This window comes from Triticum aestivum, chromosome 5D (assembly GCF_018294505.1).
Source record: "Triticum aestivum cultivar Chinese Spring chromosome 5D, IWGSC CS RefSeq v2.1, whole genome shotgun sequence".
In the NCBI taxonomy this organism is placed as follows: Eukaryota; Viridiplantae; Streptophyta; class Magnoliopsida; order Poales; family Poaceae; genus Triticum; species Triticum aestivum.
This window is the reverse complement of record NC_057808.1, coordinates 445,742,219-445,768,125: the sequence shown is the minus strand read 5'-3', so window position 1 is coordinate 445,768,125 and position 25,907 is coordinate 445,742,219. Positions and strand designations below refer to the sequence as shown.

Here is a 25,907-nt window from a genome sequence, read left to right as displayed (position 1 = left end):
ACGACCCGGAGTTGTACCTTGACCTTATGACAACTAGAACCGGATACTTAATAAAATACACCCTTCCAAGTGCCAGATACAACCCGGTGATCGCTCTCTAACAGGGCGACGAGGAGGGGATCGCCGGGTAGGATTATGCTATGCGATGCTACTTGGAGGACTTCAATCTACTCTCTTCTACATGCTGCAAGATGGAGGCTGCCAGAAGCGTAGTCTTCGACAGGACTAGCTATCCCCCCCTTATTCTGGCATTCTGCAGTTCAGTCCACCGATATGGCCCTTTACACATATACCCATGCATATGTAGTGTAGCTCCTTGCTTGCGAGTACTTTGGATGAGTACTCACGGTTGCTTTTCTCCCTCTTTTCCCCTTTCCTTCTACCTGGTTGTCGCAACCAGATGTTGGAGCCCAGGAGCCAGACGCCACCGCCGACGACGACTCCTACTACACCGGAGGTGCCTACTACTACGTGCAGCCCGCTGACGACGACCGGGAGTAGTTTAGGAGGATCCCAGGCAGGAGGCCTGCGCCTCTTTCGATCTGTATCCCCGTTTGTGCTAGCCTTAAGGCAAACTTGTTTAACTTATGTCTGTGCTCAGATATTGTTGCTTCCGCTGACTCGTCTATGATCGAGCACTTGTATTCGAGCCCTCGAGGCCCCTGGCTTGTATTATGATGCTTGTATGACTTATTTATGTTTTAGAGTTGTGTTGTGATATCTTCCCATGAGTCCCTGATCTTGATCGTACACGTTTGCGTGCATGATTAGTCTATGATTGAATCGGGGGTGTCACAAGTTGGTATCAGAGCCGACTGCCTGTAGGATCCCCCTTTCCAACTCCTTGGCCGAAGTTGAGTCTAGTCACTACGAGAACTTTTACTAACATGGCTCCCTCAACACAATCTCAGGTTCCCCAAATACACTAATTTAGTCGCGGAAAACCCTTTGTTTCTTTCAGATTCCAGTGCGAGGAATTCTAGATGGTGCATGTAATCACAATATAAACGAGCCCAAAACAGGCATGCAGACAAGGCACCGCAACAATGCAAAACAAACAGAGGACGCACCAATCCATCCTCAAAATATAGTATGTATATATTACTAAGCTTACTGACAAATGCAGCTCTAATACAGTAACAAGTCACAGCTTCCTGCCCATGAAAAAGAACAAGACAGACAAAAAGAACAACAACTAACGTATGCAAATCGCGGGTGGGCTCCACCACTCCGCAATGAATAGCTTCGCAACCGGGAAGCAGACTCTTTTGATGTATAAAAAATGCAACCGAACAAATCCATGTATTGTATCCCAATCAGCAATTGACCTGCAAAGATAGATCAACACGCCAAATTCAATACCACAAAGATCACAAGCAAAGTAAAATTTGGATAAAGAATTTTAAGATAATAACGGGGTAAACAAAGAATCACAAGGCTATGACTAAGACAGGACCAACAAATCAGTGGCTCGGAATATGTATGGATACATTATTTGTACTGTAAATGTTCCAGTTTGACCAAGGAGGAGCCAAAAGAAAACAGAGGATCGTCACATTCAGAGATTTACCTAGAAAGGTAGAATGCCCAAGGAACTAGGTTAACGCCTAAAGTTGCATTAACCTACAATAACAGTTCAATGCAGATGATGCATAAACTCTTTTTTAGATGACATCAGGTAAGGGTTTACATCAAAGGCCTTCAGCCTACAGTAAATTAAACCCCTAAGCACAGACCATCAGGAACTAAAAAATGCACTAGTACCTTATCATCATATCATGTGCGGACTATGCTCAAGACATGTGTTGAACTTATTTGCTTATTAATAAATGTGGCCGTATGCATCGTTCCGATGCAGAGGCCGGGGATCTCCCCCTTTTCAAAAAAAAATTGTGTGGACTATGCTAATCCTGTATCGCAGAAAGCAATTTTTTCCAAGCAAAGATCTATATATTTTCATGATATGGTACAGTATCTCGAATCCATTAAATGCTACTGTGCATAGTTTTACCATAGCAAAACCTTACCTTCAAAATATAAGACGTCACTAGCCTACCAAAACATTTTATATTTTGAAATGGAGGTAGTATATCACTAAGCTTACTACAAATGCAGCTCTAATAATACAGTAACAAGCCACGACTTCTATGCATGAAGAACGAGACAGACATGAAAAAATTAACGTATCCAAATCGCGGGCAGGCTCCACCCCTCTGCAGTGAATAGCTTTGCCACCGGGAAGCAGACTTTTCCATGTATAAAAAATGCAACCGAACAAATCCATGTGTCCATCCCAATCAACGATTGACCTGCAAAGATAAATCAACATCCCAAATCAATACCGCAAGAAAAACCAACACCCCAACTCAATACCGCCGGCGGGATCTGCAGGCTTGCTGTGAATCGGTGGTCCGACACCGCCCGCCGGACTTGGGCCGACCGATTCCTCCTCCTCCCTCCCCATCCCTCATCCCCTCCTTGCTTTTCTGAAATTTTTTGTGCCATTGCTATTATATATGAACTGTTTTTCCGAAATTTTTTGTTGCTCCAAGATTTTTTGACAGATTGGTGTCAACCATAGAAGAAAAGAAGCATCATGAGGTGAAACCTGGAACACATGAAGCGGCAAGACATACTAATGGAGCTGAAAATTACTATCAAGATCCTGGTTGAAGAAAGTTTTTTTCGGCTGACTGCAGTGTTCGTGGTCACTACAGTGATGTGAGTTCATGTCGCGTCGCCCCCATGTATTTACTAAAACATTTTGCTATGCTCTTTTATTTTTGTAGAAACAACCATGCTGCAGCTACCAAGATGGAGAGAGAGACATGGAATGTCCATACTGGAATTAGTTGTTTGACTGAGATGTGCTTGACAAAGATATTGTCAGTTCCTTTGAGTTTATTTGACTTGTAATGTGATTTTTCATTTATTTAGAGTGAATTATGTAATATATAGATATGTGTTATTATGCAGTTAGTAACTGATTTTCTCGTGTTTAGAAACGAGGAGCGGGGGTTTGATCTTTGTTTCAGTTTGATCTTCTGAGGTATATAGATTTGTTGTGATTGCAAAGAATGTTATCTTTGTTGTGGTCGAAGAACACAAACATTGACATTACGACAATGCGAGAGCAAAGGGGATGAACGGAAAAACTAATAAAAATATTGAAAAGTTCGGACATTAAATTACTACTCCCAAATGTTCAGCTGACTGGTCACTACAAAAAGAGATCAAAAGAATCTTTCTAATCATTAAGGTTGATATGTATGCATTGTTGTGCGGTTAGTAACCGATTTTTGGGTGGTCATATACTAAGAGCAAGTATACTAAGGTGATGTAAGTGGGCTACACGAATTAAAGTATTATATTTTTACTGAGTTAGATGAGAGAGAAGAGCAGAGAGAGAAGGGAAGTGGGTTGCAAATTAAGAGTCAGCTCCAACACGGGCTCCAAGAAACATCGTGAGAGTGTGAGGTGGCCGTGTATTTACTAAAGTACTAATACTTTTTTTAACTAACTAATATACATGTTGGCTATTAGGCTGGCTATAGATGACATGGCAACAAGATATAGCCAACACTTGGCTCGACCATTAACCTTGCTCTAATGTGTGGAGGATGATTGTGAGTTCGATGCACCATTGATGCAGTGGCAAGCTTGGATTGGTGGAGAGGGGTGGAGATAGTAGGTAAAAGAAGAATAAGTGATTCACTCATAAAAATAAAGTCAGTGATGTTGCATGATGTGCGTGGGCATTCTAGTTGTATATGTTTGACACGATCAGTGCTAACCTATAGAATATATATGGCACATTGCAATGCACAGACAACTTGTAGAGAAAAGAGAAGGGTGTACGACGTATGGGAGGAGCAAGCCCCCTACGAGGAACGTACCCCGCAAGTCAAAGCATAGCAGCTCGCGTCGTCTACACATCACAAGAGGGCTAAACTGCATGTCCGTCTTTTTGTGGGTGAGCAGTGGAGCGTAAGCTAATGCGAAGATGGCCGTAGTCTTTGCCATGCTGCCTATGTGCATTGCAGATCTTGTATCATGACACAGAACAATCTTGTGAGCTTGGGCTAACCAGTGCTTTCTTTTTGAATCCATGTGCTAACGGCTTTCCTGATGCCTCCCAGCCCTAAGCTAGCTACAACCAATGATTCAGTAAAAAGTTCACTCACTTCACAAGATAGATGTAAGGGATGTCCTTCTAGATGCCATCGTTGTATTTATATGTCCTTTGAAGGAAACACATTTGAAGTGTGGTTATATATAGAGAGCCACCAGCAAAGTCTCGGCCGGTAGAGATACCAATGTGAGTTTCCAACTACCCCAAAACATTTATAATCACCACATGTGAGCCAGTCCATATATGGTACCATAATTCACAAAGAAAAAGGATAAAATCTTTGCTCTCCACAACTCCCTCAGACATAATCTCACGTTTCCCAAATACACTAATTTAGTTGCGGGAAACCACTTTTCGCGGCAAGTGATCGTGGATAGCCCATGATGCTTCCGTGCAGCAAGGCTCGATATGTACTATAAGATATGTTCGATTGCACTTGAGCCTGGCCACACCCAATGATTTTGGGGCTCGATATGTAGATGTCTCTTGATGTCGGTGCCTTCCCGGTGCCCAAGCTCTAGTGTCTTTTTCTGTTTTTTTTTTGGTTTCCACTCGGTTTTTCTTATAATTAACCAAAAAATGTTAGGTTTTTGGGTCCGGTTTTCTTATAAACTGGACCATCTCTCTTCTTCTAAAGGAAATGCAGAAACCCCCGCCCCCGCTTGAGATGTCCTCAAAAAATAAAATCCTTTGTTTCTTTCAGATTCCAGTGCAAGGAATTCTAGATGGTGTATGTAATCACAATATAATTAAGCCCAAAACAGGCATGCAGACAAGGTACCGCAGCAGTGCAAAACAAACACAGGATGCACCAATCCATCCTCAAAATAGTATGTATATATTACTAAGCTTACGGGCAAATGCAGTTCTAATACAGTAACAAGTCACAGCTTCCTGTGCATGAAAAAGAACAAGACAGACAAAAAGAACAACAACTAACGTATGCAAATCGCGGGTGGGCTCCACCCCTCCGCAATGAATAGCTTCGCAACCGGGAAGCAGACTCTTTCGATGTATAAAAAATGCAACCGAACAAATCCATGTATTGTATCCCAATCAGCAGTTGACCTGCAGAGATAAATCAACAGGTTAAATTCAATGCCACAAAGATCACAAACAATGAACAATTTGGATCAAGTTTAAGATGATATAACTGGGCAAACAAAGGATTGATCACAAGGCTCTGACTAAGATGGACCAACGAATCAGTAGCTCAGAATACGTATGGAAACAGTATTTGTACTGTAATGCTCCAGTCTGACAAAGGAAGAGACCTTTTTCGCCCAAAAGAAAACAGAGGATGATCACATTCTGAGATTCGACTAGACTGCCCAAGGAACTAAGTTTATGTCTAAAGTTGCATTAACCTACAATAACAGTTCAATACAGATGATGCATAAACTTATTTTTTTTAAATGATATCAGGAAGAGTTTATTTCAAAGTCCTTCAGCCTACAGTAAATTAAACCCTTAAGCACAGACCATCAGGAACTAAAAGATGTACTCCCTCCGTCCCACAATATACGATGTTTTTGCAAGCTGTTACTTAGATAGTGGGACAGAGGGAGTATTAGCTTATCATGTGCAGACTATGCTAACCCTGTATGGCAGAAAGCAGTCTTTTCCATGCAAAGATCTATTATCTTCATGATATGGTAGTATCTCCATTAAAAGCTACTGTACATAGTTGTACCATACTTTGATCTTATCTTCAAACATCTCACCTACCATGCTTTCTGAACTTCTAATTATTTAGTACTTTCAGCATTTTGTTTACAGAATCATCTGGACCAATCAGCACAAGAAATTGGACTAAAGTAAATAGTCAACAGAGTCCAATTTCATATGAAGTGTATGGCTTTATTAATTATTACCTCTCTTTTTGAGAGAGACAAAGGGCATTTTCTTTTCAAAAGGCATCTATGGACCAATAACAAGGACAACTAAACAAATGAAATGCATGCAACAGCAGATATGCGTTGGCAGAACTACATAAATCCAGAAATAACTGGCGTAGTAAAAAAAATGAGCAGCAGATAAACTCAGAACTGTATATTCATCGTTCTTACAATCATACCCATGCAGCCTGCAACAATCATGACAAAAGCAAGACACATCTAACACACTAAAGCCAATTCAAATTTCTCATGTGCATATGAAATAAAGTTCTGATGCAAACGAATAGAAATGCGCTCACCTAAAAAAGAAGATTGGTGTCGGTAACAGTGCCCCAGAATTTAATATGTGTGGAGCAACTTCATACATACTATATATGCTCCAGTGCCATATGCAGTTGCGGAGTTCTCCGCCTAAACAATGGCTCGAGACGGAAGGATGGAACACCACGCAGCCACCGTTTAATGTCGTACATCTCATTCCAGGCTTGCACAATTTCATCAACGTTGAAGCCCAAACCTAAGAAGCAAACAAGACATTCTTAGAAACGAGTGCTGCGATGTAAATTACACAATTACAGGTTGAAACATATGACTAGGAAGATTCAGCATAGAACACAATGTAGATTACACAATTACAGCTCGTGAGGTTTTCACAATATTAACTACACCAAAGGCACATTATGACGAACTCAATGTTTTAAACAAAAAACGACTAGTGAACAACACATGTAAGAGACCGGTTTTCTGTAAACAAAATTTCTCAGAAATTATCTTCAGTACTAGAAAAATCTTCAAAATATGATAACAGTTCCAATGATACTAGGTGAACTTCCCTAATAATAAGTTCCAGTCAGTTTAAAGTGATCAAGAGGACCAGCTAGCAAAAAGCCACAGCATGTCTATAGAAGGGTTGACAGGTCAATCAGCATCGCAATTTTTAATGATGATTTTGTGTGCAATTTTATTTTTCTCCAACAAAATCAACATTAAAATTCCCTCGGCCTCGCGAATCAGGAGATAAGAACATGGTGAACTACTAGATAATAAACAAATATTGTTTTTCTTACCATCCTGGGCAGTTTCATTTGCACAGTGGTTTTTCACCAACACAGCAATGTTTGTAGCTGAAGCTCCCCCAAGTTTGAACTTCTCAATTGCTGCCATCAGACAATCCTCCCACGCTGGCAGTCCTAATTTAAACTCCACAACTGAACGCTCATAAAGCAGCATACCCCACAGAATATTTATCTGGGACCTCATATTGGAAGCCCGTTCAGCAGCGTCATCAGTGGATACATCTTTGATATACTCCTCCATGCCCATCTTCTCTAGCACAGCATTTTCCTGGCTAGGTTTGGATCGGTTCTTCAGGCGCTGTTCTTCCACTTCCTCCCACATTTCTGTACCCTTCTCCATGTTATCTTCAGCTCTATTGAAGAGCTCCAAGACTTCAGAGGAAGGCCATGTGTCCAGATCCGCATTGGTACCGATAGCATAATACCATGACAGCTTTGCTTGCTCAAACTGTTGGTGCGCAAGTGCAAGGAAACCTTCGAAAAAGTCCGGCTTGGCCCTTACAGCTTCTTCGTATGTCTTCCCGGCCTTCTTGTACTCTTCCTTTGCCCACTCATACGCTTCCCTCACTTTCTCAAGCACCAATTCCTTTGGAGAGTCTTCCGGTAAGAGCAGCCTCTTCCTAGCCCGAGACATGTGAACATTACCCCAGTGGAAAAACGCAAGCGCCGCCATCTCCTGGAAGTTCCCCTCAGCAAGCTGAAACACCTCCTGGGCTTCATCGGTAGTAATCGTGTCTTCAATGGCATCGGTGTACAGCTTCATACTGACCTCATGGAGGTCCAGATACTCATCGGAGCTGACCCCGACATGGTTCTTGAAAAGGCGAGCAAACTGCACAATCCAATCATCAATGTAAGTCACGGTGCTCCTGTCCTCATCCTGCCTGTTGCTTCTGATACTTCCATTGTCCGATGCGTTGTGCGTATTTCTGTCCAGCGGGTTGCTGCTGGCATCCTCAACATAAGGCTCATGCTCCGGGTCAGCTTCGGTGACATAGAGCCGAAGCGAGCTCCCCGGCTCAGTCAAGTCCTCGGCCCATTTGAGCTCGTCCTGGTTGGTGATGGTGACAAGGTCGCCCTCCCTGTCCTTGTACTTGACAAGAACAGCCTTGAGTCCCGGGAACTTGCCGCGGACGGCCTCCCGCAGCTGAGCCATGCTGCAGGTCGCCGGCACCTGCGCCCACCGGATGTCCTCGCCGAACACGAGCTTGACCTGCCTCGGTGGCTCCTCGGCCTCCTTGACAGGCTCGGCCGCCTTCTCCTCCCCCTGCTCCTCGACGGCGGCAGCCGCGGCCTTGGCGGCCGCCTTGCGCCCCTTCTTCTTCCTGGGCTTCTGCTGCTGTTTGGGCGCGGCGGCGACCACCTCCTCGGGCGTGGGCATGACGGCCTCCCCGTCCACCACGAACCCCTTCTCCTCCATGGTCCGCCTGACCCTGTCGGCGACGTCGAGCGCCGTCAGATTCCCAGGCTCGGCGGCTAGCACCCTGTCCACATCCCGGGCGGCGAGGTCGAGGCGGCCGAGCGCCTCGAAGCAGCGGGCCCGCTTGAGCAGCGCCTTGGAGTACTTTGGGGAAGCGTCGAGGGCGAGGTTGCACTCGTTGATGGCGCGGTAGTGGTCGGGGGGGCTCATCTGCATGTAGCAGGCGGCGAGGTTGCTGTGGAGGTAGGCGGCGTCGAGGGCGGCGGATGCGGGGAGGAGCTTGACGGCCTTCTCGTAGTTGAGGAGGGCGCGCTCGTAGTCCCGGCGCTGGAAGAGCTTGTTCCCCTCCTCCCGCAGCTCCTGCGCCATCTCGGCGAAGATGGTCTCGTCGCCGTCGAGCACCTTGGAGCCCGAGCGCTCCAGCGCCCCTGGCTTGGCGCCCCCGTGGTGGTCGCCCGACTTGGCGCCGGAGGAGGCCCTCTTATTCTTCTTCTGCGACGGCTTCCCCATCCGGAATCTCGCAAATCCAAATCCGCCGCCGGAAACAGACGGAGAACCCTCTTAAAATCCTCCGCCGCCTCGAATCCTCAGATGGGAAGGCAGGAATTCTCCAATCCGGTGGAGGGGAGACGCCGGGGAGGCGGAAGAATTCCCAAATCCCAGGAAGGAAGGAAGGAAGGAAGGAAGGAGGGCAGGAGGAGGGGCAGCAGCTTCAACTTGAAGTCAAAGCAGGGTCGACGGACGGCAGAGGAAAGGAACGCACGCGGTGGAAGAAAGGCACGGAATATTTGTGGGGGAAGGGGATGCGTGGAGACAAATAAACGAACAACAGCTCGCTGGCCGCCGCCGCGGAGGGGAGGGGCGGAGAGGAAGGGTTGGGAACGGGGCAAAGGGCAATATTCTTCGTCTTCTTCTTCCTTTGTTCTTCCAGCTCCTCAAAAAGACGAGATTTTTGCCCGTGTTGGTCCTCGGGGGTTGGCTTGGTCCGGTGGGTTTGGTCTGGTGGGGTTGCGTGCGGGCGGTCACGGGGAGGGAGCGTGTGGCGGTGGCGACTGGCCGCCAGCGAGAAAGGAAAGGAGGGAGTGCGGTTCGGTGCGGTGGGTTGGCGGGGGTAATTGCTTGCCCGAACCAACAGGTTTTGGGGTCAGGAGGAGGGTGGATTAGATTAGGGTTTGCGGCTTTGCTTGCGCTGCCTCCGTCGCCGTCGCTGTCGCTGGCCGGCGGGGCGGTGGGCCGACCGACGGGCGGGCGGCCTGGGACCGTGGTCGCTAACGGTCCCGGACAGCGTAGTCGCTGGGCCGTATGCGCCGCGTCCCTGTCCCATTTCGGCCTAAGCTGCTCTCATAAAAAAAACGTTGCCGAATTTTGTCTCCATGCGCTCTTGAGCTCATATAGAAAAATCGAGAAAATAAAGCTCTAAAAACATGTTTCTGTTTCACAAATTCCTCAACATTTGTGTATAAATTGATTTTCGCAGAAAATATGTTGATTGCAAAGGCGCACCCAGATGTCCATGCCGAGACGCCAGCGTCGGAGCTGGTTGCGCCGTCGTCGACGTGTTTGAGGACAAGAGATTCTTAGGCGCGAGCGGGCGGGTGCTTTCGCTCGGTTTAGATAGGGACCTCGCCGGAGACAAGAACGGCGTGACAGGCGGCAGTGAGGCAAGGATGGGAGGAGAGCGCGAGTGAAGAAGAGAAGAGGTATTAGGCTAGCGAAGGAAGAAGGGCGCCCGACCGCGGGGAAAAATAAACTTACACTAAAAACGCATGTAGACGGCTCCCCACGAAAACCAACAATTTAAAATAAATATTCTCTACGGATTCCTTGGACTTTGCCGGCTTCCCGTGATGACACACACGGTCAGCCACCACAAGCTCATCTCCCTCAGCAATCTCCAAAGACAATTGCTCGCCGCCGCCCTCTCGGTGAAGGTGATCTCTCTTGCGCTACTCACATGCTACACCATGTGTTATGACAAAAATGGAGTAAAATGCACAGGAATGACGCTAATGTGGTGGTTTTGTGCATTTTACTCACAAAAATGATTGCACCCGGCAAATGTTGTGTATTGCTACCTTGAGCGGGCTGAGGTAAGGTAAAGGAAAAAAAATTGAAATTGAATTTGATTTTTTCCCTCTTTTGTTTAGAATAACACATGATCATAGCTGTTTTGTGCCAAATGAGCTTGTTTCAAGTTTTACCACCAAAAAAATTTGAATTTGAATTTGATTTTTTTCCTCTTTTGTTTTCACGCTAGAAGGCCCAACCTGACCTGCGTTCCTAACATTTTTTTTTAGGTGAACCTGCGTTCCTAACAATAACTGCGCAGACATGCCCGAATAAAGGCCCGTACCAACAAGATGGCTTTTCCCGTGCTGGATGACGGGCCGGCCCACTTGTACCCGCAGCTATTACTCCACCACATCACGTCGTCAGTAACTCCCCGTGACGTGCCGCACCCAATCACCGCGCGCCACGTCATGTCCACCACTGTCACCTACACGTGGGTCCGGTCACATGGAACCCACGATCCGCCCGTCCTCTCCAAAGATCAGAGCAAAACAGGCAGCGAAAAGTACAGCAGACAGGGAAAAAAGAAGAGATAGCTTTGCACGGGATTCGCCGGCGCCGCCGCGGAGCAGCACAAGCACAGGCAGCAGCCAGCAGCAGCAGCGAGCCCCGGCGAGCGAGCGAGGATGCACTCCTTCGGGCACCGCGCGAACGCGGTGGCGACGTTCGCGCTGACGATACTCGCCGCCATGTGCTTCGCCGCCTCCTTCTCCGACAGCTTCAACTCCCCCACCCCCGCCGCCTCCGTCAAGGTACCCGCCCCCGTCCCCGTCTCGTCTCCCCCCTCCCCCCACAGCGCCTCGATTTAGTTCGTCCGCTGTCCTACCCGATTCGTCTCCCCTGCTCACGCGATCTGTGGTGCGTTGTTTTGAGCCGCGCAGATCCTCAACATCAACTGGTTCCAGAAGGAGGCCAACGCCAACGACGAGGTGATCCCCCCGTGCCCGGTTCCCTGCCTTCCCACGCCGACGATTCCCTTCGGCGGAATGTTATCGGATTCTGACGGTACTTTGCTGTACGATCTGTCCCTGTTTAGGTTAGCATGACGCTGAACATCTCCGCCGACCTTTCGTCGCTCTTCACGTGGAACACGAAACAGGTAATGTCCTCTGCCGGCACCCTACCCCTTTTCCCCCTAAATGTTCGCTGATTCGTATTCTCCTGGAACCAAATAGAGGTGGGAGGTGATTCCTGTTGTAGAAAGCACAGTATGATGTTTTGGTTATGGTAAAGGTGTTTCTTTTCTTTCGCCGGCAAGAACACGAGGTAAGGTAGTGATAGAATGTTCACACTGACCACGGTGAAATTGGCTATACTGGCATGGTGAAAAGGAAGGCAAGTCCGCAAACGCGTCTGTAGTAGTATATCCATATGTATGGAATATCTCGGGTTTGCAGAATGATCTTGTGCCAGTGTCAAGTAGAAAGATATTTCTTTCATGTAGTGTCTGGTTTAGTGTTATGATGCTAGCAACCATGCAACTGAAGTTTGAATCTTTCATGTCTTCCAGTTTCGGCTAAGCTTGAGATTTTTCCTCCTGCTTCTGATATGCTAAATCACTTAATGCTACTTCTCTTGGATGTCTGTTCAGGTGTTTGTTTTCGTGGCAGCTGAGTATGAGACTCCACAAAATGCCCTGAATCAAGTAAGTTTATTGATGTAGTATTGGTGGTGTGTTATTGCAAATATGACCCGTGCTTTTATCCATTCTCTACAAAAAATGAATGCCGGTAACTATTTTAAACATCACTTCTGTGAGGAGAGAAGATTGCATACAGTGTGTTGTATTGCACCTTTAACGCCCGGCACTTGTGTTTTTAGATTCTATACCTGAATTATGGTGCCTACAGGAAAGTAGCCAGTCCTGCTGAAGAAAACTTACCAACCCACAGTAATGCCACTACTACTATGCTGTGTTGTTTGCACTGTTTTCTCACATGATTTTGTAGTGTTAAGTCCTGCTGATTAAAACCTACCAACGCACAATAAAACCAAGATATTCGAATATTCATTTCTGAGCCCGGGCAGATGAGCTCGGGAGCCAAATCGCCCCTCTCCAAGATATTTTACTAAAGTACCCACCACTAGTATGCTGTGTTGTTTGCACTGTTTCCTCACATGATTCTGTGGGCCAGTATGTGTGCTCACACTATTAATGCAAAGCTGCAACAGCTGGGTAGTTATGGCACAAAGCTTGTGCTGGTCACCATTACATTCAATTGACACATACACATGGCTTGCAGTGATGGAAATAAACTCCTTTCCTTGTCTTGTATGCATAAGTAGATGCATATATATATTTGATGGTTTTGTAAACTGAACGTAACTTGCTGCAGGGTTACACTATATATTTTTTGCACTAGGGGACGCTCAAACTATACCTGGGTGTGGCTGGCTGGCTGCGTGCGCGCGTGTGTGTGTGAGAGGGGGAGAGTCGGGGGGGGGGGGTCAGATTTTGAGCCTAGTTACCACTAAGCAGCCAGTAATGGTACTAGTGATTATGATCATTCCACAACTTCAATAATGGTGTTTGTCCAAACTTTTTGAAAATAATCAGATTCAGCCGGAGCTTACCACCTTTCCTACCATCTCTATCATCAATTGTGATGCTTTGTTTTGAATAGCTCCGCTGTGTAGTTCATAATGTGCTAACTTGTCTAAACTTGGCCTGAAACCACTTGAACTCCCCGAAATGTAAATGGAATAGACTAAGATAATCAGCTTTACATATACTGATGGGCTGCCTATTTATTTTACCAATGATTTACCTTTTCCTTTCTGAATCCGGAACTTGGATGAAACTAAAGTTGGAGCGACCATATTTGTATCAATTATAAACAGCATAGTTGCTGAAGTTGGCCAAATTAACTAAAAATGTGTGCTACCGAAGCCAGATGAAAAAAACTTGGTTCAAGATCTTGTGGGCTGCCAGAAATGCACAGGTCTTCGACAAGAACTACTGGGGTACTGGCCGTGCTTTCAAGGAGATTGCTGATCTTCTCAACCTATGGAGCATGCGGGCTCGGGGTGAGCCGGATAGAGAGCTACTAGTGCACTGGGCTAATCTGTTCCTCACAACTTAGGCTGTACCTCCCCCCCCCCCCCCCCCCCTCCATGCTTTTCTGGTTTCTGCTCTCTGACGGTCTGGTGATGGCCAGCTGCACATGTTGTGCAGCGCTTCACATCACCTTCATGTAAATGACTACAGTCATCCGGGCATTTTTTGCCAGTTTTGAATGCATAAGGTAGATAACGATCTACCTTTTTATTCAAAAAAAAGATCTTGATAAAAAATAAGTTATCAGATTAGTATCAGTGAACCCAAAATATAGTTCCTCACATGGTCCTGTAGGCCAGTATATATGCTCATATGATTAATGCAAACCTGCAATAATGGTAGTCATGGCACAAAGCTTCTGCCGGTCCACAGTTCCTCAATACCAGACAAATTGGCATGTACCCGTTGCATATATGTTTATGGCATTGGAAACCAAAATTAACTTGCTATATGGTTACACTAAATGAATTGTTTGTGAAAGTCCAGTAGGAATTTTCAATCTGAACCTAGTTATTGCTAGTCAGCTGGCAATAAGTTCTGGTTGTTATCTGCCTGTAAGAACTGGACGGCAATGCTAGATGAAATCGATTGAATTCCACCAAAGTTTAGCTCATTTGATGTCCATTTCTAGCATCAGTTCTGATACTTCATTCTTAAAGAATTCCATTCTATACTATCATGATGTGCCAAACTGTCTAAATTCAGCCTGGTTTGGCTTTTGATTGCACCACTGATTTGACATTTGCTTGTGGAATTTGGAATTTCGATGAACTGACGTTGAATCAGACATATTTGTATGAACTACAAAGATGCTGAAGTTGGCCAAAATAATTGTTGTCAAAGCCAGGTGTGGTAAGCTTGGTTAAAATCAGACGATAAAAAATAATTTTGTAGATTTGGCATGATCTACTGAATGTTAGCTTGACCATATCTATATGCCCTACTTCTGTTGGTTTTCTGAACTTCTAGTGTGCTGGTCTATGCTCTTTGTTCTGTACTCATGACACATGATATATCTGTAACATCGAGGAAGGCTCATTATTTTCTGGCATTATAATATTATATAGTTACTGTTTGTTGAGTCAATTTTCCTTGTCTGCATCAGTTATCTTGTGCAATTCAAGTTATTCATCTTGTGCAATTCAAGTTATTCCCCGTAATTTACATAATTGCTCTGGGTTTAACTATATATATATGACAGGTGTCCCTTTGGGATGGAATCATACCGGCGAAGGAGCACGCCAAGTTCTTGATCCATACCACAAACAAGTACAGATTTATCGACCAGGCAAGCGTGTTGCCTTGATTGTGTGTTAATTTGATGGAAATCATCTTTTATGATTATACTTTGATTATGCGTTGGAACCTCCATCTGCACGGTTGTTTGATCCATGCCGTGCCTGTGTCACTTGCAGGGGAGCAACCTGAAGGGCAGGGACTTCAACCTGACGATGCACTGGCACATCATGCCCAAGACGGGCAAGATGTTCGCGGACAAGATCGTCATGACGGGGTACCAGCTCCCCGAGCAGTACAGATAGGCCGCCGCCATCTCTGAACAAGAGCTGCTAGCCCTATCTATATATGGTCCGCTGTGCTGTGCAAACGCAGGAAGGGTTTAGTGGCAGTGGCAGTGGTTGCGTTGCTGGCGCCGGGCCTTTTTTGCTCTAAATCTTGGCGGGACAGGACATGTAAACTTGCTCATGAGCTTGTATGTTGGCCGAATATGCGCGAGACGAAACCGTAATGTTAACTGTCTGAATGCGAAACTTTGATGGTAGCAACTGCCCTGCCCCTGTGCTTGCAAAGCCTCGTTGGATTTCTATGCCAATCCAAGCGGCTCCACAGTTGGAGAGGAGTCGTGTACTCTCTCCTTCCTGATTTTTCTTTTCTCTTTTGAAATTTCGGCGAGTTACTGAATGATAGTGAGGAGGTCAGTTTAATGTGCAAGGAAATCTGGAAGCTTGGGCTCTCCAACCCTCCCCTTATCTCTGAAGCTATAGCAAGCAAGCAGGCTCATTGCCCTTGGAGAATCTACCTGCAGCCGAGAAATCCTTGCCCTTGGAGATGATGATCTTGTCAAGGCCATTGTGATGCTTTTCTTCTTCTTTTTTTGGTTTTTTATTGGCGCGTCGGTCATCAGCTACTAGGTAGGTGCGTTTGTCAGGTCCGTCCGGTCCTCCTCGTTGGAGGAAAAACGTAAGACATATTTTTTGTCAACATATATATGTCAAAGGTAGCTTTACGTGTGCACGCACGCATGGTTTTAACAACATTCGCCGGTTGACTGGATCCAAGAAAATCTGGTCGACCGGCAGGTTTAGTTGGACCGACCGATCTGGACCGAGCACCTCATCATCATCGTCCATGGCGCTTTAGGCTTTAGAGCATCTTTCTTTTTTAAGACAACCTCGCGAAACTTTATTAACCCGTCACAATGTTTACAGGGACGAAGGGAAGATCTCCTGGATGGCCTAACCAAACCCTTTCAAGAGTAAGAGAATGTTTCGCAGGCTTTAGAGCATCTACTACAGCCGGTGCCCCAAACCGGCCTCAAACGCCCGGGTGACCCGTCCGGTCAAACGCCTGGGCTGACCGGCACCCCTCATATCCAGCCCAAATATGGGCCAGATATGGGGTGTCCTGGGCGCGTCCGTTTGACAAGCTCGGCCCATCACCGACCCCACGGTTGTCCCATAAAAAACCCCATCCGGCTCATCGCTTTGAAACCCTAACTCACTCACACACTCCTCTCCCGCTCCGTCCTCTCCTCTTCCCGCATCGATTCCGATCGAATCCGGCGCAATGTCGAGCTCCGGCAGCCTCTCCGACTCCGAGCTAGATCTAGACTTTGAGCTTGCCCTCTGCATCGCCTTGGAGCGGTCCAAGGTGGAGACTGGAGGCAGCTCCGGATCTGCAGTGTTGCCGCAGACACACCTTCCCTGCCGGCGCAGCTCGAACGCCAGCGCTGGTCCTTCCCGGCCCGTGCACGGTTCCCCTACACCGTCCCATGCCCACGTGGGCTGCTGCTTCCCCACGCGGATAGCGGTGGGTGCTTGTGCACGCCCCACCGGCCCGGTCGCGCATGCCGGAATCAAAGGCGGGCGACGCCTGCCACGAGAGGCAGCAGGAAAGGGAGAGGAAGGAGGCGGAGCAGTCCATGCGCCGCCGCCGCGGGATGCAGGCGGAGTCCGACGAGAACGCGCGGCTCCTCGATTGGGTCTACTGCCGGTCGTTGACGACCGTGGAGACGGACGCGCGGTGGCTCTGACGGAAGAACGCGGCGCTCCGGATTGCCATTAAGCAATCCGACCGCGAGGCGACGGAGGCGGCTTGGTTCGCGAAACTCAAGCGGCAGCAGGACAGGGAGGTCCGGCAGTTCAAAGGCCTCATCATCTGCTTCGACACCTCCGAGGATGATGACGACCATGGCTCCTCGTCTGACGACTCGGACGATCGGCCACCAGCCGCCGACGCCTATAGCTGCGCCGGCGACCGGAAGGGCAAAGGGCCCGCGAGGAAGTGGTGAAGCTCCGCCTTCTCGGTCTTCAATCTCAAGTTTTTAGTAATCTAGTTTAAACTTGTCCGTCGTTTTATATATGTGAATTATGTGAACTTTGGCGATCTTTTGGACATCCGTCGGTGATCTTTTGGTGATCGAAATGTGCATTTCTATGTCCGATTCTATGTCTGTTTGATGATCTACGTTGTTTATTTCTATGTTGCATGCTTAGTATGGATATGAGGTACCGGATATGAGATATACAGATGTGGACGACACGATCTGAGGAGTGCCCGTTCAGTGCCCACGGACGCGCCCAGGCGCGTCTGCGGGCATTTGAGAGGCCGGATTTGCAGGTCGCGCCTTTAGATGCTCTTAGACCCGATCGTGGCCGACGACTGGCGCGTGGGCCATTTTTTCCCAGTGAAACATCTAATATATTCATCATCAATCATGATAGTACAACCAATATCAGAAATAATAAAAATTACATACAGATCCTAAACCACCTAGCAATGACTACAAGCACTGAAGCGAGCTGAAGGCGCTCCACTGTCATCGCCCCTCCCTCATTGGAGCCGTGCAAAACTTGGTGTACTAAATAGCCGGGAAGTTGTCGTGCTAAGGCCCTATAGGACCAGCGCACCAGAACAACAACCGCCAACATCGAAGAGAAGGTTACATCGGAAGGATCCAATATGTAGACACACGAACACAGACGAACAAGTACCGGATCCACGTGGATCCACCGAAGACAAACACCGACCGAATCCCGCGAGATCCGATGGAGACAAATCCCCACACGTCCTCCGATGACGCTAGAAGCACCACCGGAACGGGGCTAGGCGGGGAGAAACTTATTCCATCTTCGGAGAGTCGCCTCCGACTCATCTCTCTGAGCAAGACACAAACCCTAAAAAAACTTGAATCAGCATCCAAAAACGACACCCTCCCGCCGACAAAGGCTGGGATCCACCACGCCTCCATGGCCCTAAGGCCACACGAGACGAGGCAGACCGGCGTCGCGCGCCGGCGGGAGGCGAAAGAAACCCTAGGGAGGCTGGGTAGGAGGTCTATTCCGGCGCTTGGGCCAGTAACTGCCAATCGGAGACATACACACAGTGACACATGCAGTGGCGTATCTAGGGGGTGGACAGGGTGGTCCATGGACCACCCTGGAATTTCTCCATAATCTATATAGCATAGAGAAAAATATATTTTTATAATAAATAAATATATTTATGTGAATATTTTGCATTGGTGGACCACCCTGGCATGTTGGGCTAGCTACGCCACTGGACACATGCATACACATCTCTCCGGCCGGCTGGCCAGCGGCAGGGGACACTATCGGACATGATCCGATCCGGTCCAGGACTCGAATACAAGGGCGTGCAGTGTAATGCGGTGTGTGTGGCGTTACGCACGCACGCACGAAAACTGGTGATCAGAATTCAGGATGTGCTGGCTGATGCAGGTTTCCTACACATACGTACGTATGAAAGGCGAGGCAACTAGCACGTACTGACGTACGGTGAAATCATAGTTTGGGTGCCGATCGTCATCGAGAGGTAGTCATATGTGGACCCAGCGTCAGGACGCAGCATGTTTACACGAAACTAAACACATGATCATCATCATCTATCAGACAGTTTGGACTGCGGACTCGATCAAGACTGACTGAGCGGCGCCGGTCGGTCGTGTCTCGGCGTTAACACAATTGGACGTGGACATGATCTATCATCATCAATCAATTCGTTATCATTAATCGTTAATCATCACATCGTCATCATCAGCAGCTGCCTGATCCGGCTGGCCGGTTGGTCCTACTTGAATTGGTAATTATCTTATCTCAAGGAGATAATTACACGATAGTACCACATTTGGGGCGGTGGTGGCGAATTGGTACCACTTTTGAAAATTTTTACGTGTCAGTACCACGTTTGGGTCTAACCGTTGCAAATCGAGCTAATCTTCGTATTTCTACGTATTGACGCTGGAACTGACCGCCCGGGCCCGCGCGTCAGCTGCCACGCTGGCGAATCGGCACCCACCTGCTCGCTCAATACGTGCGGTCCGGCTCGAACCGGACCGGCCCGTGCTCTGTCTCTCCCTCTCCTTTCTTCTCTTCCTCTGTTCGTCGACGAACCCTAGCTCCCTCGCGCGTCTCTACGGCGATGGCGGCGGCGACCCCGGGCGGTGGTGGCGGTGGCGGCAACGGCGATGGCGGCAGCGCAAACATTCCCCTCTTCGGCAGCGGCGCGGCAGGAGGAATCGAGGGGAGATCTCCAATCAAGGGCGGCGACGGCTACTCGAGCTCTGAGTATTCCAGCGACGACGACGAGTTTATCGAGCCCGCGCTGTCCATGGAGCAGCGGGTACGGTTGGCACAACAATGGGTGGCGAACCCTAGCAATAGCCACGAGCTGACCCACGGGCTCGGCGGGGTCCTGTAAGTTTCTGTTTCTGTCTTTTTTTTTCTTCTCATTTATTTGCTAATTATGGTTATAGTGTACTGATTAGGCAAATTGCATGTGAATTGTAGTTTATATGAAGACATATGGAATGTTAGGATCCATTTTGACAATAATGATCTGTTAGAGAGGAAGTTAAGTTGTTCAGATGTGACATATCTGAATATGGTTGCATTGATGGAAACACAAGGCTTTAGTATTGATAATTCACTGCTGTTTTACATGGAGACCCCAGGAGAGCAGGGTTTGGAATTGGTTGATAGTAATGTTAAACTACAGTTGATCAAGAGGCAGAATGAGGAGATGATGTAGGGTGGAACCCTAGATGGCCGATCTTTCACGAAAGGAGCGGATCCCAACTAAGAACACGAAGAACACGAGGGGAAACACGAGAGAATCACTCAAACCAACAAGAACAATCACACATGTGCTAGATCCTTGAAACACAAAGAGATACACGATCCAAATCCAACAAGGGACGATACATAGGTAACCGGTTCTTCTCCGAAAGGAGGTCTTGAGGGGGGTCTTCTCCGTGAGGAGGTCTTGAATCCAAGGGGATCTTCTCCGTAGAGGGGCCGCAGTCTCTCTCGTGGAGTAGATCCGTAATGGATGAGCAATGCTCTATCTCACAAATGAGCTAAACCAATGCTAACCCTAGAAAGATGGAGGAGAAGGAGTATATATAGTCTAGGGGGTCGAATGGGTACGCGGGCCTCGGCCCTTACTGTGCGCAGATAGGGGTGGCCGGATGTCCGGGGCTTCAGGAGAGGCCGGATGTCCGGGCTGGAGGGCAAAACTTCTGGATGTTCTGTAGAGTGGGGCCGGATGTCCGGGCTTTTGGCCGGATTTCCGGGCTTCGGCCGGATGTCCGGGATGGACGCCGGATGTCCGGGCCCTGTAGGCTTGGGCGCCTGGGCTGCTGCTGCTGTGGATGCTCCAGGGGCCGGATGTCCGGGGCCTGGAAGGTGAACTTGCCCGTTTCCGTTGGTTCTCTTCATCCATGGACTTGGCGGCTTGTCCGTCTTCACGTGCATCCTCGGGAGGCTCCTCTTGACACCTAATCATGCATAGCATATCGGACTTAGGTAGTAGCCATGTCTCGAGTGGATCATATGTGATATCACTAAGGAAGGAAGTCACCTCGTTCTCGAGAGCTCTAGCTCGTGCTCGTGTCATAGGTCCTCTTGGCTCTTGATGAGACGATGGTAGGTCCATGGGGATGACCGTAGGATGCTCCGCATCATCTCCCCTCCCTTGGGAAAGATCCGACCTCGGATCGAAATCGTCATCACCATGGTACGGGGATAGATCTTTGATGTTGAAGATGTCGCTCACGGAGTACTTGTCGCGTGGGATGTCGATCTTGTATGCGTTGTTGTTGTAGCGTGCAAGCACCTTGAAGGGTCCATCCGCTCGGGGTAGTAGCTTGGACTTGCGTTCCTTGGGGAAGCGATCCTTGCGAAGGTGTAGCCACACAAGATCTCCAACATTGAACATCATGGGTTGCTTGTTGACGTTGAGCTTGGTCGCGAGTCGTTGTACTTGGCACTCGATGGTGTTTCTTGTATCTTCGTGCATCTTCTTGAGGAAGTTGACTCGGGCACTCGCGTCCATGTTTGTGCGCTCTTGTAGCTGTAGAGGTAGAATGTCCAATGGAGACAATGGGTTGAAGCCATAGACGACCTCGAAGGGGGACTTGCCGGTAGTCGAATGTCTTGCACGATTGTAGGCGTACTCGGCGATGGGTAGGCACTCCTCTCACTCCTTTATGTTCTTCTTTATCAACACGCGTAGTAGAGTGGAGAGCGTGCGGTTGGTCACCTCCGTTTGGCCGTCGGTTTGTGGATGGTATGCCGAAGAGAACAAAAGCTTGATTCCGAGCTTGGCGCACAATGTCTTCCAAAAGTAACTCAAGAACTTGACGTCGCGGTCTGAGACAATCGTCTTTGGCACTCCATGAAGGCGCAAGATTTCCCTACAAAACAAATTTGCAACATGTGAAGCATCGTCTATCTTGTTGCAAGGAATGAAATGTGCCATTTTGGAGAATCGGTCCACAATAACAAAAACGGAATCCTTGCCATGTCGAGTTCTAGGCAAACCAAGCACAAAGTCCATGCTAATGTCTTCCCATGGGTGATATGGAATTGGAAGTGGCATATAGAGGCCATGAGATTGAGCTTTGGACTTAGTTTTGCGACATGTAGAGCATCGGTTGGTGAAGCGATTGACGTCGCGGAACATCTTGGGCCAAAAGTAGTTCTTGGAGAGCGTAGCAAAAGTCTTGTTGCGTCCAAAGTGTCCCATGAGTCCGCCTCCATGAGATTCCTGCAAAAGCAACAAGCGAAGAGAGGACTCGGGGATGCAAAGTTTGTTAGCTCTCATAAGATATCCATCTTTGATATAGTATCTGTTGGGAATCGTAGCATAATTTAAAATTTTTCTACGCTCACCAAGATGCATCTATGGAGTCTACTAGCAACGAGGGGAAGGGAGTGCATCTACATACCCTTGTAGATCGCGAGCGGAAGCGTTCCAATGAACGTGGATGACAGAGTCGTACTCGCCGTGATCCAAATCACCGACGACCGAGTGCCGAACGGACGGCACCTCCGCGTTCAACACACGTACGATGCAGCGACGTCTCCTCCTTCTTGATCCAGCAAGGGGGAAGGAGAGGTTGATGGAGATCCAGCAGCACGACGGCGTGGTGGTGGATGTAGCGGGTCTCCGGCAGGGCTTCGCCGAGCTTCTGCGAGAGAGAGAGGTGTTGCAGGGGAGGAGGGAGGCGCCCAAGGCTGTAGGTCGCTGCCCTCCCTCCCCCCCTTTATATAGGCCCCTGGGGGGGCGCCGGCCCTGGGAGATGGGATCTCCAAGGGGGGGCGGCGGCCAAAAGGGGGGGAAGGGGTGCCTTGCCCCCCAAGGCAAGGGGGAAGCTCCCCCCCTAGGGTTCCCAACCCTAGGCGCATGGGGGGAGGCCCAAGGGGGGCGCCCCAGCCCACTAAGGGCTGGTTCCCTTCCACTTTCAGCCCACGGGGCCCTCCAGGATAGGTGGCCCCACCCGGTGGACCCCCGGGACCCTTCCGGTGGTCCCGGTACAATACCTGTAACCCCCGAAACTTTCCCGGTGGCCGAAACTTGACTTCCTATATATAATTCTTCACCTCCGGACCATTCCGGAACCACTCGTGACGTCCGGGATCTCATCCGGGACTCCGAACAACTTTCGGGTTTCCGCATACATATATCTCTACAACCCTAGCGTCACCGAACCTTAAGTGTGTAGACCCTACGGGTTTGGGAGACATGCAGACATGACCGAGACGCCTCTCCGGTCAATAACCAACAGCGGGATCTGGATACCCATGTTGGCTCCCACATGCTCCACGATGATCTCATCGGATGAACCACGGTGTCGAGGATTCAATCAATCCCGTATGCAATTCCCTTTGTCAATCGGTATGTTACTTGCCCGAGATTCGATCGTCGGTATCCCAATACCTTGTTCAATCTCGTTACCGGCAAGTCTCTTTACTCGTACCGCAATGCATGATCCCGTGACTAACACCTTAGTCACATAGAGCTCATTATGATGATGCATTACCGAGTGGGCCCAGAGATACCTCTCCGTCACACGGAGTGACAAATCCCAGTCTCGATCCGTGCCAACCCAACAGACACTTTCGGAGATACCCGTAGTGCACCTTTATAGTCACCCAGTTACGTTGTGACGTTTGGCACACCCAAAGCACTCCTACGGTATCCGGGAGTTGCACGATCTCATGGTCTAAGGAAAAGATACTTGACATTGGAAAAGCTCTAGCAAACGAAACTACACGATCTTTTATGCTATGCTTAGGATTGGGTCCTGTCCATCACATCATTCTCCTAATGATGTGATCCCGTTATCAATGACATCCAATGTCCATAGTCAGGAAACCATGACTATCTGTTGATCAACGAGCTAGTCAACTAGAGGCTTACTAGGGACACGTTGTGGTCTATGTATTCACACATGTATTACGATTTCCGGACAATACAATTATAGCATGAATAATAGACTATTATCATGAACAAAGAAATATAATAATAACCATTTATTATTGCCTCTAGGGCATATTTCCAACAGTCTCCCACTTGCACTAGAGTCAATAATCTAGTTACATTGTGATGAATCGAACACCCATTGCGTCCTGGTGTTGATCATGTTTTTCCCTAGGGAGAGGTTTAGTCAACGGATCTGCTACATTCAGGTCTGTATGTACTTTACAAATATCTATGTCTCCATTTTGAACACTTTCACGAATGGAGTTGAAGCGACGCTTGATATGCCTGGTCTTCCTGTGAAACCTGGGCTCCTTCGCAAGGGCAATAGCTCCAGTGTTGTCACAGAAGAGAGTCATCGGGCCCGACGCATTGGGAATCACCCCTAGGTCGGTAATGAACTCCTTCATCCAGACTGCTTCCTGTGCCGCCTCCGAGGCTGCCATGTACTCCGCTTCACATGTAGATCCCGCCACGACGCTTTGCTTGCAACTGCACCAGCTTACTGCTCCTCCATTCAAAATATACACGTATCCGGTTTGTGACTTCGAGTCATCCAGATCTGTGTCGAAGCTAGCGTCGACGTAACCCTTTACGACGAGCTCTTCGTCACCTCCATAAACGAGAAACATATCCATAGTCCTCTTCAGGTACTTCAGGATATTCTTGACCGCTGTCCAGTGTTCCATGCCTGGATTACTTTGGTACCTTCCTACCAAACTTACGGCAAGGTTTACATCAGGTCTGGTACACAGCATGGCATACATAATAGACCCTATGGTCGAGGCATAGGGGATGACACTCATCTTTTCTATATCTTCTGCCGTGGTCGGACATTGAGCCGTGCTCAATTGCACACCTTGCAATACAGGCAAGAACCCCATCTTGGACTGATCCATACTGAACTTCTTCAATATCTTGTCAAGGTATGTACTCTGTGAAAGACCAATGAGGCGTCTTGATCTATCTCTATAGATCTTGATGCCTAATATATAAGCAGCTTCTCCAAGGTCCTTCATTGAAAAACACTTATTCAAATAGGCCTTTATACTTTCTAAGAATTCTATATCATTTCCCATCAATAATATGTCATCCACATATAATAAGAGAAATGCTACAGAGCTCCCACTCACTTTCTTGTAAACACAGGCTTCTCCATAAGTCTGTGTAAACCCAAACGCTTTGATCATCTCATCAAAGCGATTGTTCCAACTCCGAGATGCTTGCACCAGCCCATAGATTGAGCGCTGGAGCTTGCATACTTTGTTAGCATTCTTAGGATCGACAAAACCTTCCAGCTGCATCATATACAACTCTTCCTTAAGGAAGCCGTTAAGGAATGCCGTTTTGACGTCCATCTGCCATATCTCATAATCATAGTATGCGGCAATTGCTAACATGATTCGGACGGACTTCAGCTTCGCTACGGGTGAGAAAGTCTCATCGTAGTCAACCCCTTGAACTTGTTGATAACCCTCAGCGACAAGTCGAGCTTTGTAGATGGTCACATTACCATCTGCGTCCGTCTTCTTCTTAAAGATCCATTTGTTTTCTATGGCTCGCCGATCATCGGGCAAGTCAGTCAAAGTCCATACTTTGTTTTCATACATGGATTCTATCTCGGATTTCATGGCTTCTAGCCATTTGTCGGAATCCAGGCCCGCCATCGCTTCTTCATAGTTCGAAGGTTCACCGTTGTCTAACAACATGATTTCCAGGACAGGGTTGCCGTACCACTCTGGTGCGGAACATGTCCTTGTGGACCTACGAAGTTCAGTGACTTGATCCGAAGCTTCATGATCATCATCATTAACTTCCTCCCCAGTCGGTGTAGGCACCACAGGAACATTTTCCCGCGCTGCGCTACTTTCCGGTTCGGAAGGGATGACTATCACCTCATCAAGTTCCACTTTCCTCCCACTCAATTCTTTCGAGAGAAACTCCTTCTCCAGAAAGGACCCGTTCTTGGCAACGAAGATCTTGCCTTCGGATCTGAGGTAGAAGGTGTACCCAATAGTTTCTTTAGGGTATCCTATGAAGACGCATTTTTCTGATTTGGGTTCGAGCTTTTCAGGTTGAAGTTTCTTGACATAAGCATCGCATCCCCAAACTTTTAGAAACGACAGCTTAGGTTTCTTCCCAAACCATAATTCATACAGTGTCGTCTCAACGGATTTCGACGGAGCCCTATTTAAAGTGAATGCGGCAGTCTCTAAAGCATAGCCCCAAA

General features: G+C 48.0%; 2 protein-coding genes across 4 annotated transcripts; one reads left to right on the top strand and one right to left on the bottom strand.

The window, feature by feature from the left end:
• Window positions 1-1,209: 1,209 nt before the first annotated feature.
• On the bottom strand, window positions 1,210-9,598 carry LOC123122578 (protein PHOX1). 2 transcript variants are annotated; one of them, XM_044542794.1, is made up of 3 exons: window positions 7,098-9,598; window positions 6,330-6,547; window positions 1,210-1,328 (listed from the first exon to the last, which is right to left on the bottom strand). In XM_044542794.1, exons 1-2 carry the CDS (start codon window positions 9,034-9,036, stop codon window positions 6,399-6,401), a joined length of 2,088 nt encoding a protein of 695 aa, XP_044398729.1. In that variant the 5' UTR covers window positions 9,037-9,598; the 3' UTR covers window positions 1,210-1,328; window positions 6,330-6,398. The 2 variants fall into 2 exon arrangements, with proteins under 2 accessions (XP_044398729.1, XP_044398728.1); XM_044542793.1 differs by lacking the exon at window positions 1,210-1,328 and adding an exon at window positions 4,855-5,200 and having other exon boundaries at window positions 7,098-9,595.
• A 1,447-nt stretch (window positions 9,599-11,045) lies between these two features.
• Window positions 11,046-15,438, top strand: LOC123122577 (signal peptidase complex subunit 3B). 2 transcript variants are annotated; one of them, XR_006460281.1, is made up of 7 exons: window positions 11,046-11,348; window positions 11,478-11,525; window positions 11,633-11,695; window positions 12,188-12,241; window positions 14,856-14,942; window positions 15,070-15,277; window positions 15,309-15,438. XR_006460281.1 is itself a non-coding variant. In XM_044542790.1 (6 exons), the coding sequence occupies exons 1-6, from the start codon at window positions 11,223-11,225 to the stop codon at window positions 15,193-15,195; spliced, it is 504 nt and encodes a 167-aa protein (XP_044398725.1). In that variant the 5' UTR covers window positions 11,046-11,222; the 3' UTR covers window positions 15,196-15,438. The 2 variants fall into 2 exon arrangements, 1 of the variants encoding a protein (XP_044398725.1); XM_044542790.1 differs by having other exon boundaries at window positions 15,070-15,438.
• Window positions 15,439-25,907: the final 10,469 nt, after the last annotated feature.

Bases quoted from the DNA above. Each gene is read 5' to 3' on its own strand.
- LOC123122578 (XM_044542794.1), bottom strand. From the start codon at position 9,036: ATGGGGAAGCCGTCGCAGAAGAAGAATAAGAGGGCCTCCTCCGGCGCC. The intron at 6,548-7,097 runs GTAAGAAAAACA...TTTGCTTCTTAG, and splicing joins AAATGAAACTGCCCAGGATG to GTTTGGGCTTCAACGTTGAT.
- LOC123122577 (XM_044542790.1), top strand. From the start codon at position 11,223: ATGCACTCCTTCGGGCACCGCGCGAACGCGGTGGCGACGTTCGCGCTG. The intron at 11,349-11,477 runs GTACCCGCCCCC...TGAGCCGCGCAG, and splicing joins CCCCCGCCGCCTCCGTCAAG to ATCCTCAACATCAACTGGTT. The intron at 11,526-11,632 runs GTGATCCCCCCG...GTCCCTGTTTAG, and splicing joins AGGCCAACGCCAACGACGAG to GTTAGCATGACGCTGAACAT.